This window comes from Pogoniulus pusillus, chromosome 25 (genome assembly GCF_015220805.1).
Source record: "Pogoniulus pusillus isolate bPogPus1 chromosome 25, bPogPus1.pri, whole genome shotgun sequence".
Lineage (NCBI taxonomy): Eukaryota > Metazoa > Chordata > Aves > Piciformes > Lybiidae > Pogoniulus > Pogoniulus pusillus.
Window position 1 is genome coordinate 19,135,749 of NC_087288.1, and position 14,717 is coordinate 19,150,465.

The following is a 14,717-nucleotide window of genomic DNA, read 5'->3' on the forward strand; positions in this document are numbered from 1 at the left end:
TGGCTGCCCTTGAGCAAAACTGGTGTCCTGGCAAGAAAGTGTTGGGGTCTGGAAAGAAGCACTTTCAGCCCTCTGAACTGTCCCTTTGATTAGTCAGGCCCATACAAAACAGAGCCAGGCTGGTGGTCTGGTGGTCTAGTCTGAGAGGAGGTAGTGGTTCCTACACAAAAGGAGACTATCAGCTCCTGGGGCTCAAGTGACTGCACCTCCATTTCTTCCAGGTGAATCTGGAAGGGAATGGTCATGTTGACAAGCCCCATCACAGCCTTTCAAGTCTGCCATCCCCAGGCAGCCTCAGAGCCATTGGAAGATGTGGAACATGGAGAGAACACAGGAGAGTATAATTCCTCTGGATCAGATCTGATCTTGCCTTTAGGTGGTAGTATCTTGATCCTTCTCAAGAGCAATGCCTTTCCTTCACTCTGACATTCAAAGGGTAGCAAAGCACATGCCAAGGGTGGAGGAAAGCTGCTGGACACACCAAACACCTGTCCTTTGTCATACCTGAGAACTGAAGACAATTCTTTTGTCTTTTGTCTTTGTTTCTTTCCCCCATCTCTTTTATTAGAGTGCTCAAAGGAAAGGGACATTGTCCCCAGAATTACAGAAACAGAGTGGGAGGTTAGAAGGGACTTCTGCAGACTGCCTAATCCACCCTCCCTGCTAGAGCAGGATCACCCAGAATAAATCACACAGAAACAATGGCATGCTGGTGGGAGAATGGAGGAGGCAACATAGCCCTTCTCTGATGGGTGAGGCTGGTGAAGCACTGGAACAGGTTGCCCAGGGAGGTTGTGGGTGCTCCCTCCCTGGAGGTGTTCAAGGCTAGGTTGGATAAGACCTTGAGTGACCTAGTGGGAGGTTCTAGTGGAAGATGTCCCTGCCTATGGTGGGGGATGGAACTAGATGGTCTTTGAGGTCCCTTCCAACCTAAATCATTCTATGAGGCTCCCCATTACTGAGGCCTCAAGAAGTCCTCTGTCACTGCACATTGTCATCTACTCCTCTTCACCGCCACAGGGCAGTGGTTTTTGCCTCTTCAAGTAGGAGAGGTAGGACAGAGTGTGAACCTGCATTTCCTCGTGAGGTAGGGCTTGCATGTGAACCTGCATTTCCTCATGAGATAATACCACAAGTTAAGCTGATTTGGGTATCTTAATATGCTATTCATTGCTGCTGTCCTCACCTTGCTATCTATTTCTTTTCCTCATCAGGAAAATGGGAGCCACTGCCCCAGTGTGACCTGTGTGTAAGGTAGAACAAAAATAAAGGCCACTGGTCTCCATTCCCTCAGAGACCTCCCAGTATGGATGGCTTGGTTGAGCAGAACAATGTGCTGATGCACAATAAGATTGCTGAAGCTGGGAAAAGGAATGGTTTAATTAATACAAGGAACTTAGTGGCAGAGAGCAGAGATGGTCTGGTCTCTGTCTACCCGACCCCCCAGTACCAGAGCCACAGAGCAGGAAGCCTTTCCTCTCCAAGCTGCTTGGAGAACAGCAGGAATGACCCTGTGCAGCAGCTCCTGGACCCCAACATGTTGCAGCAGACAGTGGAGTCTCACTACCAGCCCAACATCATCCTCTACTCGGAGAACATGCTGCGCTCGTGGGGAGAGAGCATCGGCTCGGAGTGCTGTGAAACCACCTTCATCGAGGAGCGCTCTCCCGCCAAGGACAGCCTGGACTACCCAGACAGCAAGTTCATCGACCTCTCAGCAGACGACATCAAGATTCACACCCTCTCCTATGATGTGGAGGAAGAGGAGGATTTCCAGGAGCTAGAGGTTAGATGTCATTTTGGGATACGTGGGGAAGGAGGAGAGGTTGAGGGAGCTGGGCCTGTTTAGCCTGGAGAAGAGGAGGCTCAGGGGTGAGCTTATTACTGTCTACAACTACCTGAAGGGGCATTGTAGCCAGCTGGGGGGGGGGCTCTTCTCCCAGGCAACCAACAATGGAACAAGGGGACACAGTCTCAAGTTGTGCCAGGGTAGGTCTAGGCTGGATATTAGGAAGAAGTTCTTCACAGAGAGAGTGATTGGCATTGGAATGGGCTGCCCAGGGAGGTGGTGGAGGCACCGTCCCTGGGGGTCTTCAAGAAAAGACTGGCTGAGGCACTTAGTGCCATGGTCTGGTTGATTGGCTAGGGCTGGGTGCTAGGTTGGCCTGGATGATCTTGGAGGTTTTTTCCAACCTGGTTGATTCTATGATTCTATGATTCTATGATTCTGGGTGGGGGGAGGAAGGCATATTTGGGGCTAAGTGTGCAGCCTCCAAGACCTGTTCTGCAGGGGTTCAGTAGAGTTCTTCTCCTCTGGCCAGGACAGTGAGTGTTGGCTCTTTATTTGGTGGGAAAGTTTCAACTCTGTGATTGTCAGTGGCAAAACTCCCATTAGCCCTAGTGGAGATCAGCATTTCCCTCCTTCCTCTGACTGGGCTGGCCACAACCTGAATAAGACCCATGTGCTTAAATGTCAAGCAAGGTCAGGGCCAGAAGCACCTGTCCACATACATGGAACTTGTCATACTCTGCAGGCCAACATCACCTCTTACTTCCTCCTGCTTTGAACTGGGCATAAAGCCCAACAGATGTGCCCTCCCTGGAGGCGTTCAAGGTCTGGTTGAACAGGCCCTTGAGCAACCTGGTCTAGTGGAAGGTGTCCCTGCCCACAGCAGAGGGCTTGGAACAAGATTGTTTTGTACACTAGCCCAAAGATGGCACATTCCTATCTCTGAATGAACACAAAATCAGAAGTCTGAGGGTTTTGAAGCAGTAATGAACCCTGTGCCTCTGAAATAAAACATCCTTTTCTGATGGGGTGAAACACCTCATTAAATGCCAGATGCAATGCTTTCTTTTAGGTTCCTGTGCTTCATTGATTGCACACAGTAAATGTGAGATCCATTTTGTCCTCCACGTGGGGCAGACTGTGGAAATCAATTTAATTCTTTCTTAAAAGATGCATTTTTCCCTTTTAAGATGCCATTTTGGTTCTCACTGAAGCCAACTGTCCAAGCGTAGCAGAGATTTGTGTCTGCTAGTGGGTGTGGAAACGGAGGCTGTGCATCATGCTGCTGACTCCAAAATCTCCTCCAGCATTGCTCACAGACTCCTAATCAAGTAAAGACCATTGGAATGGGCTGCCCAGGGAGGTGGTGGAATCACCTTCCCTGGAGGTGTTCAAGAAGAAACTGCAGATGAGGCACTTAGTGCCATGGTCTAATTGATCGGGTAGGGCTGAGTGATAGGTTGGACCGGATGAGCTCGAAGGTCTCTTCCGACCTCATTGATTCTATGATTCTATAAAGACATCTAGAGCAAAGCCATTGCTACATCTCCAACCTGAGAACAAGAGATTTTTCACAAGGGCTTGTAGTGATAGGATGAGGAGCAATGGCTTTGAGCTTGGAAAGGGAAGATTTAGGCGGGAGATTAGAAAGAAATTCTTTACAGCAGGGGTGCTGAGACACTGGAACAGATCATTCAGGAAAGCTGTGGATGCTCCCTTCCTGGAATTATTCAGAGTCAGGGAGGACAGGGCCTTGAGCAGCCTGGTCCAGTGGAAGGTGTCTCTGCCCATGGCAGGTGGATTGGAACTTCAAGGTCCCTTCCAACCCAAACCATCCTGTGACTCTTCACTTGGGTTTCTCTCTCGCAGGGGGTTTCTCTCCACAGAGACCTACCAAGTCCTAAAACCTCTGTTTTCACCTCTTTGAATACCAGCAACTCGGTGATCATCACAGGGGGAAGCCAACAAGAGTGCTGCCTTTCTTTTCATTCCCTTTTCTCTCTGTGCTGGTAAGGCAAGAAGAAAGAGGTGTTTTTCCCAGCCTGTGCCATTAATGTCACACTCAATGCTGCTGCAGGGAAACAAGAAGTGTCTGTCTAAGGCGTGTGAGGGTGTTAGTTCCAATCACACCCTGCTGCTGCCTTTCCAAATGGGCTGTGGGAAGTCTCCTTTTCTTAATCAAAATGAAATCCCTATCTGCTGGCTCCTTTGCCCTAGTTTCTCTTCGTGCAGTAGTGATATGAGTGACTACAGCAGGGATTGCGATTGCCTAATGGTCTTACTGACACATCTGGCCTGACATTTAGGCAAGGGGAAAGAGAAAAAAAAGAAGAAAACATCTTCCTCTTATCAATCCAAATCCAGGAAGATCTTCCTTAGCCAACTGTTGGACAACAGGTTAAAAAATAGGCCAAAAAAAATAACTAGGTCAAGGAACAGACGTGAAAAAAGGCCAGGAAAATAAGTAGGACAAAGAAAACAGGTGAAAAAGGTCAGGAAAGTAAGTAGGACAAGGAACACAGGGCAAAAAGGCCAGGAAAATAATTAGGATAAGGAAAACAGGTGAAGAAAAGGCCTGGAAAATAAGTAGGACAAGGAAAACAGGTGAAAAAAGGTCAGGAAAATAAGTAGGACAAGGAAAACAGATCAAAAGGGCCAGGAAAATAATCAGGATAAGGAAAACAGGTGAAGAAAAGGCCTGGAAAATAATTAGTATAAGGAAAACAGGTGAAAAAATGTCAGGAAAATAAGTAGGATAAGGAAAACAGGTGAAAAAAGGTCAGGAAAATAAGTAGGATAAGGAAAGCAGATCAAAAAGTCAGAAAAGTAAGTAGGACAAGGAACACAGGTCAAAAAGGCCAGGGAAATAATTAGGATAAAGAAAGCAGGTGAAGGAAAGGCCTGGAAAATAAGTAGGAAAAGGAACACAGGTGAAATAGGTTGGGAAAATAAATAGGATAAGGAAAACAGGTGAAAAAACATCAGGAGAATAAGTAGGATGGGAAAACAAGTGAAACATAGGTCAGGAAAATAAGTAGGGCAAGGGAAGAATGTTTTATGGCCAAAGTATTTTCCCTCTTCTTAGTGAGATTTTTCAAAGTGCCTTTGCAATGTCACAGAATCACAGTGCCAGCTTGGAAGGGATCCCAAGGATCATCTGGTCCAAACTTTCTAGGTAGTAGTAGAGTTCAAATGAGATGGGCCAGCACCTGTCAAGATGAGTTTTCAAGCTGTCTGCCCTTGATCTGGGTGTCTCATCAATGTGGTACTCTAGGAGCTTGATCAGCTCTCCATAGAGAAAATTTGCACCTAGAAAGCCACCTGTACAACAAGGTTGGGCAAAGTGGCTTTATCCTTGCCCTTCCCTGAGCTCAAGGGGAGAAATGAGAGTCTTTGCAAGTTTTGGTGCCGTGTTGTGGCAGTGTGTGTATCATTTTCCCAGGCTCCTCCTTCTTGATGAGCTATTTCTCTGGACTGTAACCTCCTGAGGTCACACCTGGCCCTTCTTAAACAGGTGCACAGATTCCCAGCCTCACTTAACCCTGTGCAATGTTCTTGTGCTAACAGTGTGTTCAGAAAATGAGTAGATGTGGCACACTGAGACATGGTCTAGTGGTCATGGAGGTGGTGGGTAGAAGGTTGGACTTAATGATCTTAGAGGTCTTGTCCACCCTTAATGATTTTGTGATTCTGTCCTATGTACTGACAGCCATTCTGACCTAAACCTACAAGGTGCTCAAAAGAGGGTGACAGTCACAAAGTACACACCAGTGTCTTCTCTTCTGCGTCAGGGTTTCTCCTCCATCAGGAGAAGGGAGCAAGGGAGAAGGAAAGGAGGCAGGGTTCCAAGAAAGACCTGCCTGCTTGCAAACATGTGCATTGCTACAATTGGCAGAAGCAATTCTTCTGGTCTCCTGGACTCTTAGTCCAGTGTCAGCCTCCATCACTTGGTCAACCCAGTGCAGCACTGCAGTTGTCACACTTCTCCAAGAGCCGTATCCAAAGGACCAACCTGCTGAGCAGCTGCACTCAACACAAGGACTCTCAGCACGAGGAGTAACTTTCATGCCAGGGAAGTCTACATTCTGTGGATGGTTCCAGTTGTGCAAAAACCACAGAATGCACTGTGCTGGAAGAGACTCTCAGAAGGCCTCTCATCCAACTTCCCTGAAGTGAGCAGGGACAGCTCCAACTAGAGCAGGTTGCTCAGAGTCCCATTAAGTTTCATCTTGGATGTGTGTAGGGATGGAGCCTCAGCCACATCTCTGGGCAACTTGTTCTGGTATTTCATCACTCTCATTGTGAAGAACTTCCTTCTTATGTCTAAGAAGGATAATGAGTGGAGGAGAGATGTGTTTAACAGCACAAGAGCAGCAAAAATGTTGAATGGTCTTCTGCTTCCCACATGAACGTAGAACTGTGGCCAGATGCATGAGGGTCTCTTGGGCTTGGCTGGTACAAAGGTTCATTAGAGTCACAGCTTCAGGTGTTGAGATCATAGAAGAAGAAGAAAAATGTTTGAGTAGGAGAATGAACCAGGTCAGATTGTTAACTACATAAAAATTTGTCTACCTGCCCAAATGAGAAAAACAGCCTCTGAATCACACAGCACAGATCTGGCCCACTAGAAAGCTCAATTCAAGAGAGATGCTGAGGTGCTGGAACGTGCCCAGAGAAGGGCAATGAAGATGGTGAGGGGCTTGGAGCACAGCCCTGTGAGGAGAGGCTGAGGGAGCTGGGGGTGTGCAGCCTGCAGAAGAGGCTCAGGGGTGACCTCATTGGTGTCTGCAACTACCTGAAGGGAGCTCTAGCCAGGTGGGGTTGGGCTCTTTTGCCAGGCAACCAGCAAGAGAACAAGGGGACACAGTCTCAAGTTGTGCCAGGGGAGGTCTAGGCTGGATGTTAGGAAGAAGTTGTTGGCAGAGAGAGTGATTGGCACTGGAATGGGCTGCCCAGGGAGGTGGAGGCACCATCCCTGGAGGTGTTGAAGCAAAGCCTGGCTGAGGCACTTAGTGCCATGGTCTGGTTGATTGGCTAGGGCTGGGTGCTAGGATGGACTGGATGATCTTGGAGGTCTCTTCCAACCTGGTTGATTCTATGATTCTATGATTTTCTTCTTCCACCAGTCCCTGACAGGAGACAAACTACTAATAGACCCAAAATGGGCTGGAAAGGATTAGCACCAGGACTTGAAGCAGACGTTGAAAGGGGAACAGTGAGAATGACACAGCAGAGGTGCAGGGTTTTACTTGCCCACTGCGAGAGCCTTGAGGGATTTGTTTGTGCCACAGAGGAGGCACATCATGCTGCTGAGTATCTTGCCACGTTGACTATCAGGCTACAGCTCACTGAAGGGTGGGAGCTGCATAGTATAAGAACAGGTCAGAGATCAGCTCTTATAAGCGTTGAGGGCTGCTTTGTTTAACTTACTTGCTTTGGCATTTCTTCCCAGGAGAGAACTCTGCAAACAGCTTCTTTTTGCAAACAGCTCCTTTTTGCAAACATTAGTCCAGAGGAGCATTGTGCACCAGAGCTGCTGTCTCCTGCAAGCTGAGCCTGTCATCTGTCCTTCAAGGCACAGCAAGTGGACTCCCAACTTGCACATCGCAGGGAGATGCCTTTTGGGAGACAGAACAGCCCTGGGGTTGTTAGTCATTTCTTGTCCCCTGTGTCTCTCTGGCACTGTCTGTCCTACTGCAGAGCATCTACCAAGGGGTTTTGAGGAGAGGATATCAGTTTCCTAGAGATGCAGACAGCTCTTTTGTAGCAATCCCCTCCATTTAATCCTTCCAGGAGTCCCTGGGCACATTCAGAAAGCAACTTTACTGCTGGGGCTGGGCTTTTGATGATCAGAGAGGTTGTTCATCTCTTGAAGAAAGCTTTGCTACAGAGAAAGTCTCTGAACAAAAAAACCCAAAACACAGCAGAAAAATAAACCAAAACCAAACCCCAACCAACCAAAACACCAAACCAAAACCACAGCTGTTGTGACTGACAGCAGACTGTTTGAAGAGCTGACCCCAGCCAGGCTGCAGGCTTTGCTGCTCTGTTACCTGTCCTTCCCTCCACAGAGTGGTGGAGGTTGGAAGTGACCTCTGAAGATCACCTAGTCCAGCCCACCTGCCAGAGCGTGCTCCAGCACCTCAATGTCTTTTCTTCCACTGAGGTGCCCACAGCTGAACCCAGGATTCAAAGCGTGGCCTCACCAGTGCCAAGTCCAAGGGCATGATCACTTCCCTCGTCCTGCTGGCCAGGCTAATCCTGATCTAGGCTGGGCTACTGGTGGCCTTCTTGGCCACCTGAGGACACTTTCTGCCCATGTCCAGCCAGCTGTCAGCACTTCTGTCTGGATGTCATTCAGACTGCCTACAGACATCAGAGCTGTCTGGAGGGAAGAGCGATTTGGAAGCAGCTCTCCTTTGCACAGTGAGCCCCACTTTACTGCAGCAGCTCCCAGGTATGAAAGCAGGAAGCTGCTCATTGTGTAGTGTGGAAGAATTTCTCGCCAGTCGAGGACATAAAGTCACAAACATGGGTAACTGGCGCTGAGAACGTCCTTGGTTCCCAGCGAGGCCAGGAAATCGAGATGTAAACAACTGAGCACCCCACACACAGCTGCAGTGGGCAGAGACTAGACAACCAAGGGGGCTGGAGTGGGTGGTCTGGAAGGCTGACCCTTAGAATGTTGTGATAAGTTAACCTATGCACACCTTACATGTAACCCTGGACCCTCTGACTGTAACCAATCTTAAGCTGAGCACGCCTCTTGCTAGAATGCATATAAGTCACTGTATCATGGAAATAAAGTGGATTTGACCATCTGACCATATTGGTGAACAAAGAGTCATCTTCCATAGCGCTCCACCAAACGTGTTCTCCAACAGTGTAGGAGCTTTAGACTTCTCTCTTCAATGCTCGTCCCTGAAATCAAACAGTTCCCTACGCAGGGCATGCCTGGCAGGCTTGTACATCGCTTATGAGCTCTTGATGCCGCAGCTAATAGACAACCTGTCAGACGTGGCAGCAGGGAAATGTTTCAGGAGGTGCCAGCTGCAGCACCTTTCTCCTGCAGTTCACCTGCAGATGCAGTGCACCTTTCATCCCCAAACACGGTGTGTGGCGTCGCGCTCGGGCTGGTTCTCCTGCTCAGCCCCAGCGAGACAGCTCGTTCAGGGAACCCAGGCTATGGATGGCAGCAAATGGAATTATTCATGTGTGTCACACAAAAGAACACATCTGAGCTCGCCCCTCCAGCCTCTCCTGCTTTTTCCCAGCAATGCCTGAAACAGCCTCTGAAAATGAAATAAAAGGAATGTTCTGAGGAGTGACAAGAAGAAAGGAAATGTAGAGCTTTCAAGATAAACCTTCCCCTCTTTCATGCTAAAATGTAGAGACAGAGGGGGAATCTAAGCCATATTCTCATGGAGAAGAGAAGGCTTCAAGGAGACTTTGCAGTGGCCTTCCAATATCTGAAGGGGCTTACAGGAGGGCTGGAGAGGGACTATTGACAAGGTCTGGCAATGACAGGAGGAGGAACAGTGGCTTTAAACTGGCAGAGGGGAGAATGAAACAGTGTTAAGAAGAAGTTCCTTACACTGAGGGTGGTGAGACACTGGCACAGGTTGCCCAGGGAGGTTGTGGCTGCTCCCTCCCTGGAGGTGCTCAAGGCCAGGTTGGATGAGGCTTTGAGCGACCTGTTCTAGTGGGAGGTGTCCCTGCCCATGGCAGGGGGCTGGAACTGGATGAGCTTTGAGGTCCCTTCCAAAATAAACCATTCTATGTTTCTATAATTCTGCTCCACCTAACCCCTCTCCTCCACATTCCCAAGCACCTCCTAGCCACAGCTCTTCTGCAACGTGAAGAAAAGGCCTGGGGAGGTTTATGGATGCTGAGTCCCACTGCATGCTTGTTTCCTCTCAGTGCTTCCAGCTTGCACAGGCTTGGATGGTTCTGTGGAGATCAAGGTGATGGATCTGGGCTCTTCTCAGGGACGCTCAGTGACAGGACAAGGGGCAGTGGCCACAAGGTTTCACTGATAAGTAAGGAAACACTGCTTTACTCTGAGGGTGCCAGAGCACTGGGATAGGCTGCCCAGACAGGTTGTGCAGTCTTCTTCTCTGGAGGCTTTCAAAACCCACCTGGACACGTTCCTGTGCAAACTGATCTAGGTGAACCTGCTCTAGCAGGAAGGCATCTCCAGAAGTCACTTCCAAGCCCTGCTGGGGTTTGATCAGGGCTAACTGAACAGACTTAGGTCATTCTGATAAGGAGGCAGAGCTGCAGAAAAGTGGCCTTGGGAGGCCAGCAGAGAAGCTGAGACAGCTCTGAGCTGTGCGAGGGGGCAGGCTGCAGTCCTGCCTCTGTGTGTGTGGCCAGCCCATGCTCTGCTAGGCAAGCCTGCCAGAAGCACACACCCCTGTGCCCACCGCCAGGAGGTAAGCACCTCGCTTAGCTTCAACAGACTGCCCTCCTGGGCACCACACTGCTATGAGCTCCGCGTGACCTCAGGGAGGCCAACTCAACAAACTCTGCCATTCTGCCATGCTGCAGCCTGAGCTGCAGTGTCCTCAGCCTTCCCTGGCAGCAGGCACCCAGAGAGTACTTATGGACACAGCCTTGGGCTCCCACTCCAGAGAGCTGTGTGACACGGGTGAAGGGATGAAGGTGGGCAAGGGGTGCACGAGCCAGTGGCACGTGATCTTGAAGGTGAAAGATGAGGTGAATGCAGCCCCACTGCTCACCCAACCTGCAATGTTAGAAGCAGGGAACACTTGAAGGAGCTTGTAAGAAATTGGCTTAACACAGATAACAGAAAATTGCTGTTCACACATGGGGTAGGGAACGTGTGGTGACTTGCTGCCACAAGAGGTTCTAATGGATCAACAAGTTCCACAGGGATGAGCCATTCATGGGTGAGGAATCTGTAAATAGGCACTAAAAGGAATTGGCAAAGCTTTTATTTCTTCTTACACAACCATCTTGAGGGAGCTGAGGGAGCACAAGGGATGGGCTGCAAATTGTCCAGGTTTATGTCATGTCCTGCTGCTGCTGCTGTCAGAATCAGAGCCTGAGGCTCCATGGGCCATTGGTCTGACCCCAGAGGACACACTTTATGTCCCTGTATTCCTTCCTGGGCACATTATTAGCAAGAGTGATTACACATCATTTGCATTTGATTTATTTTTTTCTCCCTTAAAGGAGACTCTGCTGGAGTCTGGGGACACTGAGCCCTCCCAAGTGATATTAACCTTTATTAGCAGCCCCTAGGTGAAGGGAGCATGGCTGGGAAGTCACCTTCAGCAGTCTCCAAGCGCCCTCCCATGAATCTTGTTAATAGCAGCTGAGGCCCAGAGCGATTTCCTTTCTCATTATCACTTCCCTGAGTTTTCAGGCTGACACCATGCAGTGAGGTCCCTGGGCTCCAGCCTGGAAGAGGCAGGAGCTCTGAATGAGCTGCATGCTCTTGTTTTCAGGATGTGGGGAAGTGGTACAGTTGTTCAAGGACTGAACCACAAAGGAAGCTCTGTCAGCTCTGCAGCAAAGAGGGGACAGTCCAAATGGACCTCCCCAGCCTGAAGAGTGTCCTGCTCCTCTTCCTGCTGGAGTGGCTCAATGAAGAGGGCCACCTCTCTAGTCACAGCATCATAGAACAGTATGGTGTGGAAGACACCTGAAAGATCATCCAGGCACAGCCCCCTTGCCGTGGGCAGGGACACCTTCCACTAGCCCAGGCCTTGCCTGACCTGGCCATGAACACTTCCAGGGAGGGGGCATCCACAGCTTCCCTGGATGTTCCAGTGTCTCACTGGAAAGGCTTTCTTCCTAATACCCAGTCTAAAGCTGCCCTCTTTCTGCTTAAATGTTTCTCAACAAGCAATGCTGAGACCATCTGTTCTGCGGCAACCACCTGCTCTTCTCCTGATGGGAGGAATACAGAATCATAGAATGGTTTGGAGGTGACATCTAAAGGCCATCCAGTCCAACCTCCCCCTCCAGTGAGCAGGGACATCCTCAGATAGATCAGGTTGCCCAGAGCCCTGTTGAGCCTCAGCTTGAACATCTCCAGGCATGGGGCCACAGCCACCCTCCTGGGAAATCTGTTCCAGTGTTCCACTACCCTCACAGTAAAGAACTTGTCCCTAATATCTATGTCTGCTCCAAATATCTGTGTCTGCTCCTCACATCTGCCTCTGCAAACTGGTGAGGTCTTCCTCTCCCTGGCTAGGAACTTTAAAGTAACATCCCACGCTGTGAGGAACAACATCAACACAGTGCATTGCACTGCCCACAGCTCTGCCCTTCTCAACCACCAACAGTGCAAGCTGCTGGAAGCCACTTCTCTGTAGAGGCTGCTGGCTTACCTGCAGAGCCACCTGTGTGCTGCGCTGCACCTGTGCCTCCCACGAGTTCACAGGCAGTGGAAGCCCCTGCCACTCACCAAAGCACAAGAGGAAAAGGCCTCAGGTTGTACCAGGGAAGGTCTAAGTGGGATATTAGGTAAAAGCTCTTCACTGAAAGGGTTCCCACATACTGAAATAGCTCCCCAGGGAGCTGACTGAATCCCCATCCCTGGAGGTGTGTAAGAGACACAGAGATGTGGTGCTGAGGGATGTGGTTTAGCACCAGCCTTGGTACAGTTAGATAATGGTTGAATTTGATGATCTTAAGGGTCTTTTTTCAAACCAAATGAGTCTATGAGTCTCTGAAGATCAGAGATATTTGCTTCATGTCTATGACTGCTGCTGTCCCAGTGCAATTTAGGATGCTGTGGCAGCTGGCCTGGTTTAGTATGGATCTGTTTATCACTGTCTGCAGTAATTCTCTTCCAGTGGCAATGTGTTAAATGCAAGTTACTGATGAGCTATAGGCAAACTGGCTGTGGGCATCTAGAAAACATCTCAGGGGAGATGATCAAAAGTCAGAGGGACAGGAGAAAGAATGGGTTTGGACAGCTGCATCCAGGGTTTTTACATTTTAGTCTCACAGGGTTATAAAGGAAAAGCTATCCAAGAGAGGAAAGACCTCTGTGAGCCCATTTGGCAAGGCTGACTGCTTGACTGACAAGGCAATTCAGACTGGGAGCTGAGAAACATAAGAAGCTGGAGCAGGTCAGAGTTAGTGGGTAATGGTTCATTTCAATCCCTCTAAAACTGAAAGGGAGCAACTGCAAAAGCTCAAAATGGTGAAAAGAAAGAAGCAGGCAAACAAAACCAAATAAATAACACAACACCACGACAAAAAATCCACCAGGTCAACAGGTCTTAGTAAGCATCAGCCACATGCTGCTCAGTGAGAAGTCTGTGGGGTTTTTGCTGTGAGGGGTGGCTGACACCCTGCCAGGCTGTGCTGCTGTTCAGACAGGCATGGACAGGCTGGAGAGCTGGGCAGGAAGAGAGCTAATGAAATTCAACAAGGCCAAGAGCAGAGTCCTGCATCTGGGGAAGAACAATCCCATGGATCAGTACAGGTTGGGGGCTGACCTGCTGGAGAGCAGCTCTGGGCAAAAGGACACGGGAGCGATGGTGGAAAACAACTTCACCATGAGTTGGTGATGTGCCCTCACGGGCAGGAGGGCCAAGGCTATTCTGGCATACATTAGAAAGAGTGTGGTGGGGGTAGATTGTCCTCCACCTCTGCTCTGATCCTGTGGAAGCCTCGTCTGGAATACTGCATCCAGTTCTGGGCTCCCCAGTTCAAGAAGGACAAGAAACTGCTGGGAAAAGTCCCTCAGAGAGATACTAAGATGCTGAGCATTATCAGAACAGGAACCTGGACTGACATGGAGAGGCTGAGACATCTGGAGCAGTTTAGCCTGGAGAGGAGAAGACTGAGGGGGGGATCTCATTCATGCTGATCAATAGCTAACAGGTGATTATCAGGACCATGGAGCCAGATGCATCTCAGTAGTAAGCAGGGACAGTGCAAGGAACAATGGGCACAAACTTAACCCAGGAGGTTCCATGTAAACACAAGGAAAAACTTCTTCCCTCTGAGGGTGGCAGAGCACTGGCCCAGGCAGCCCAGACAGGTTGTGGAGTTTCCTTCTCTGGAGGCATTTCAAGCCCATCTGGATGCATTCCTGTGTGATTTACTTTGGGTGCTCTTGCTTTAGCACCTCTTCAGAGGTCCCTTCTAGCCCCTTCCCTTCTGTGATTGTGTGAAGTAAGCAAGTATATTGAGGCAGTGCAGTGATAAAGTAGAGCCCTTGTACGTTATCCATCCTGCGTGCTGCCTTCGACATCTGCTGCCTTTAGGTGAACTCAGGCTGCTCACAGATGAACAGAGGGATGCAGGACGATGGCCAGAAGAGCATGGTTAACTGCATTACAGAACCAGGCATTGTGTGGAGGGAAGCAGAGCACAAATTATCTTAGAGTTGCATCATGCATTGGTCTTTGTCAGAAACAGACCACTGGATGGACCATCTGGACCTGAAGCAGATCCCACAGGGCCACACCAGAAATCAGTTTTGTATGCAGCGTGTGTGAGCTGAATTTGCTGGCTCCAAGGGGAAAAAGGGAATAACACCAAAAGGGCTGGTTCCTGAATATTCATCACAGGTTGCTGGCAGCTGTGGGTTTAATAGTGGAAGGGTCTAGGTGCCCAGTAAGTTCGGCCTCCAGTATGATGAAGGCAGCCCACGGCAGGCTGTCTGCAGAGCCTCTGCTCACTCCGAATGCCTTGATTGAGGCAAAGCACATAGCTTTTAGGGATGGCCAGCCTCAATTTAAGAAGGGCTTTGTGTAATAGAAAATCCATTACATCTGCAGCAAAGTGCTCATCACCATCTCCCTTAAAAACCTGCGCCTTGTGTCTGCTCTTCATCTGTTCTGCTTTCAGTGGCTGGGGTTTCTTCTGCTTTTCTGCCAAATCAAAGAGCTCTCTGATCAGAAGTTATCTACTCCTGTGGGCATTACTGGCTGTGATG

The 14,717-nt window shown here is 49.4% G+C and overlaps 1 protein-coding gene across 2 annotated transcripts in view; it reads left to right on the forward strand.

The window, feature by feature from the left end:
• SYNDIG1 (synapse differentiation inducing 1) overlaps nt 1–14,717 on the forward strand; it is a 133,937-nt gene that overhangs the window by 20,836 nt on the left and 98,384 nt on the right. Inside the window, exons 1-2 of one of the 2 annotated variants that reach the window (XM_064164642.1) lie at nt 353–376; nt 1,215–1,786. In XM_064164642.1, coding sequence (XP_064020712.1) covers nt 1,307–1,786 — 480 coding nt within the window. In that variant the 5' untranslated portion in view covers nt 353–376; nt 1,215–1,306. Of the gene's footprint in view, nt 1–352; nt 377–1,214; nt 1,787–14,717 lie in introns of those variants that run through there. The other variant, XM_064164641.1, reaches the window with a different exon arrangement.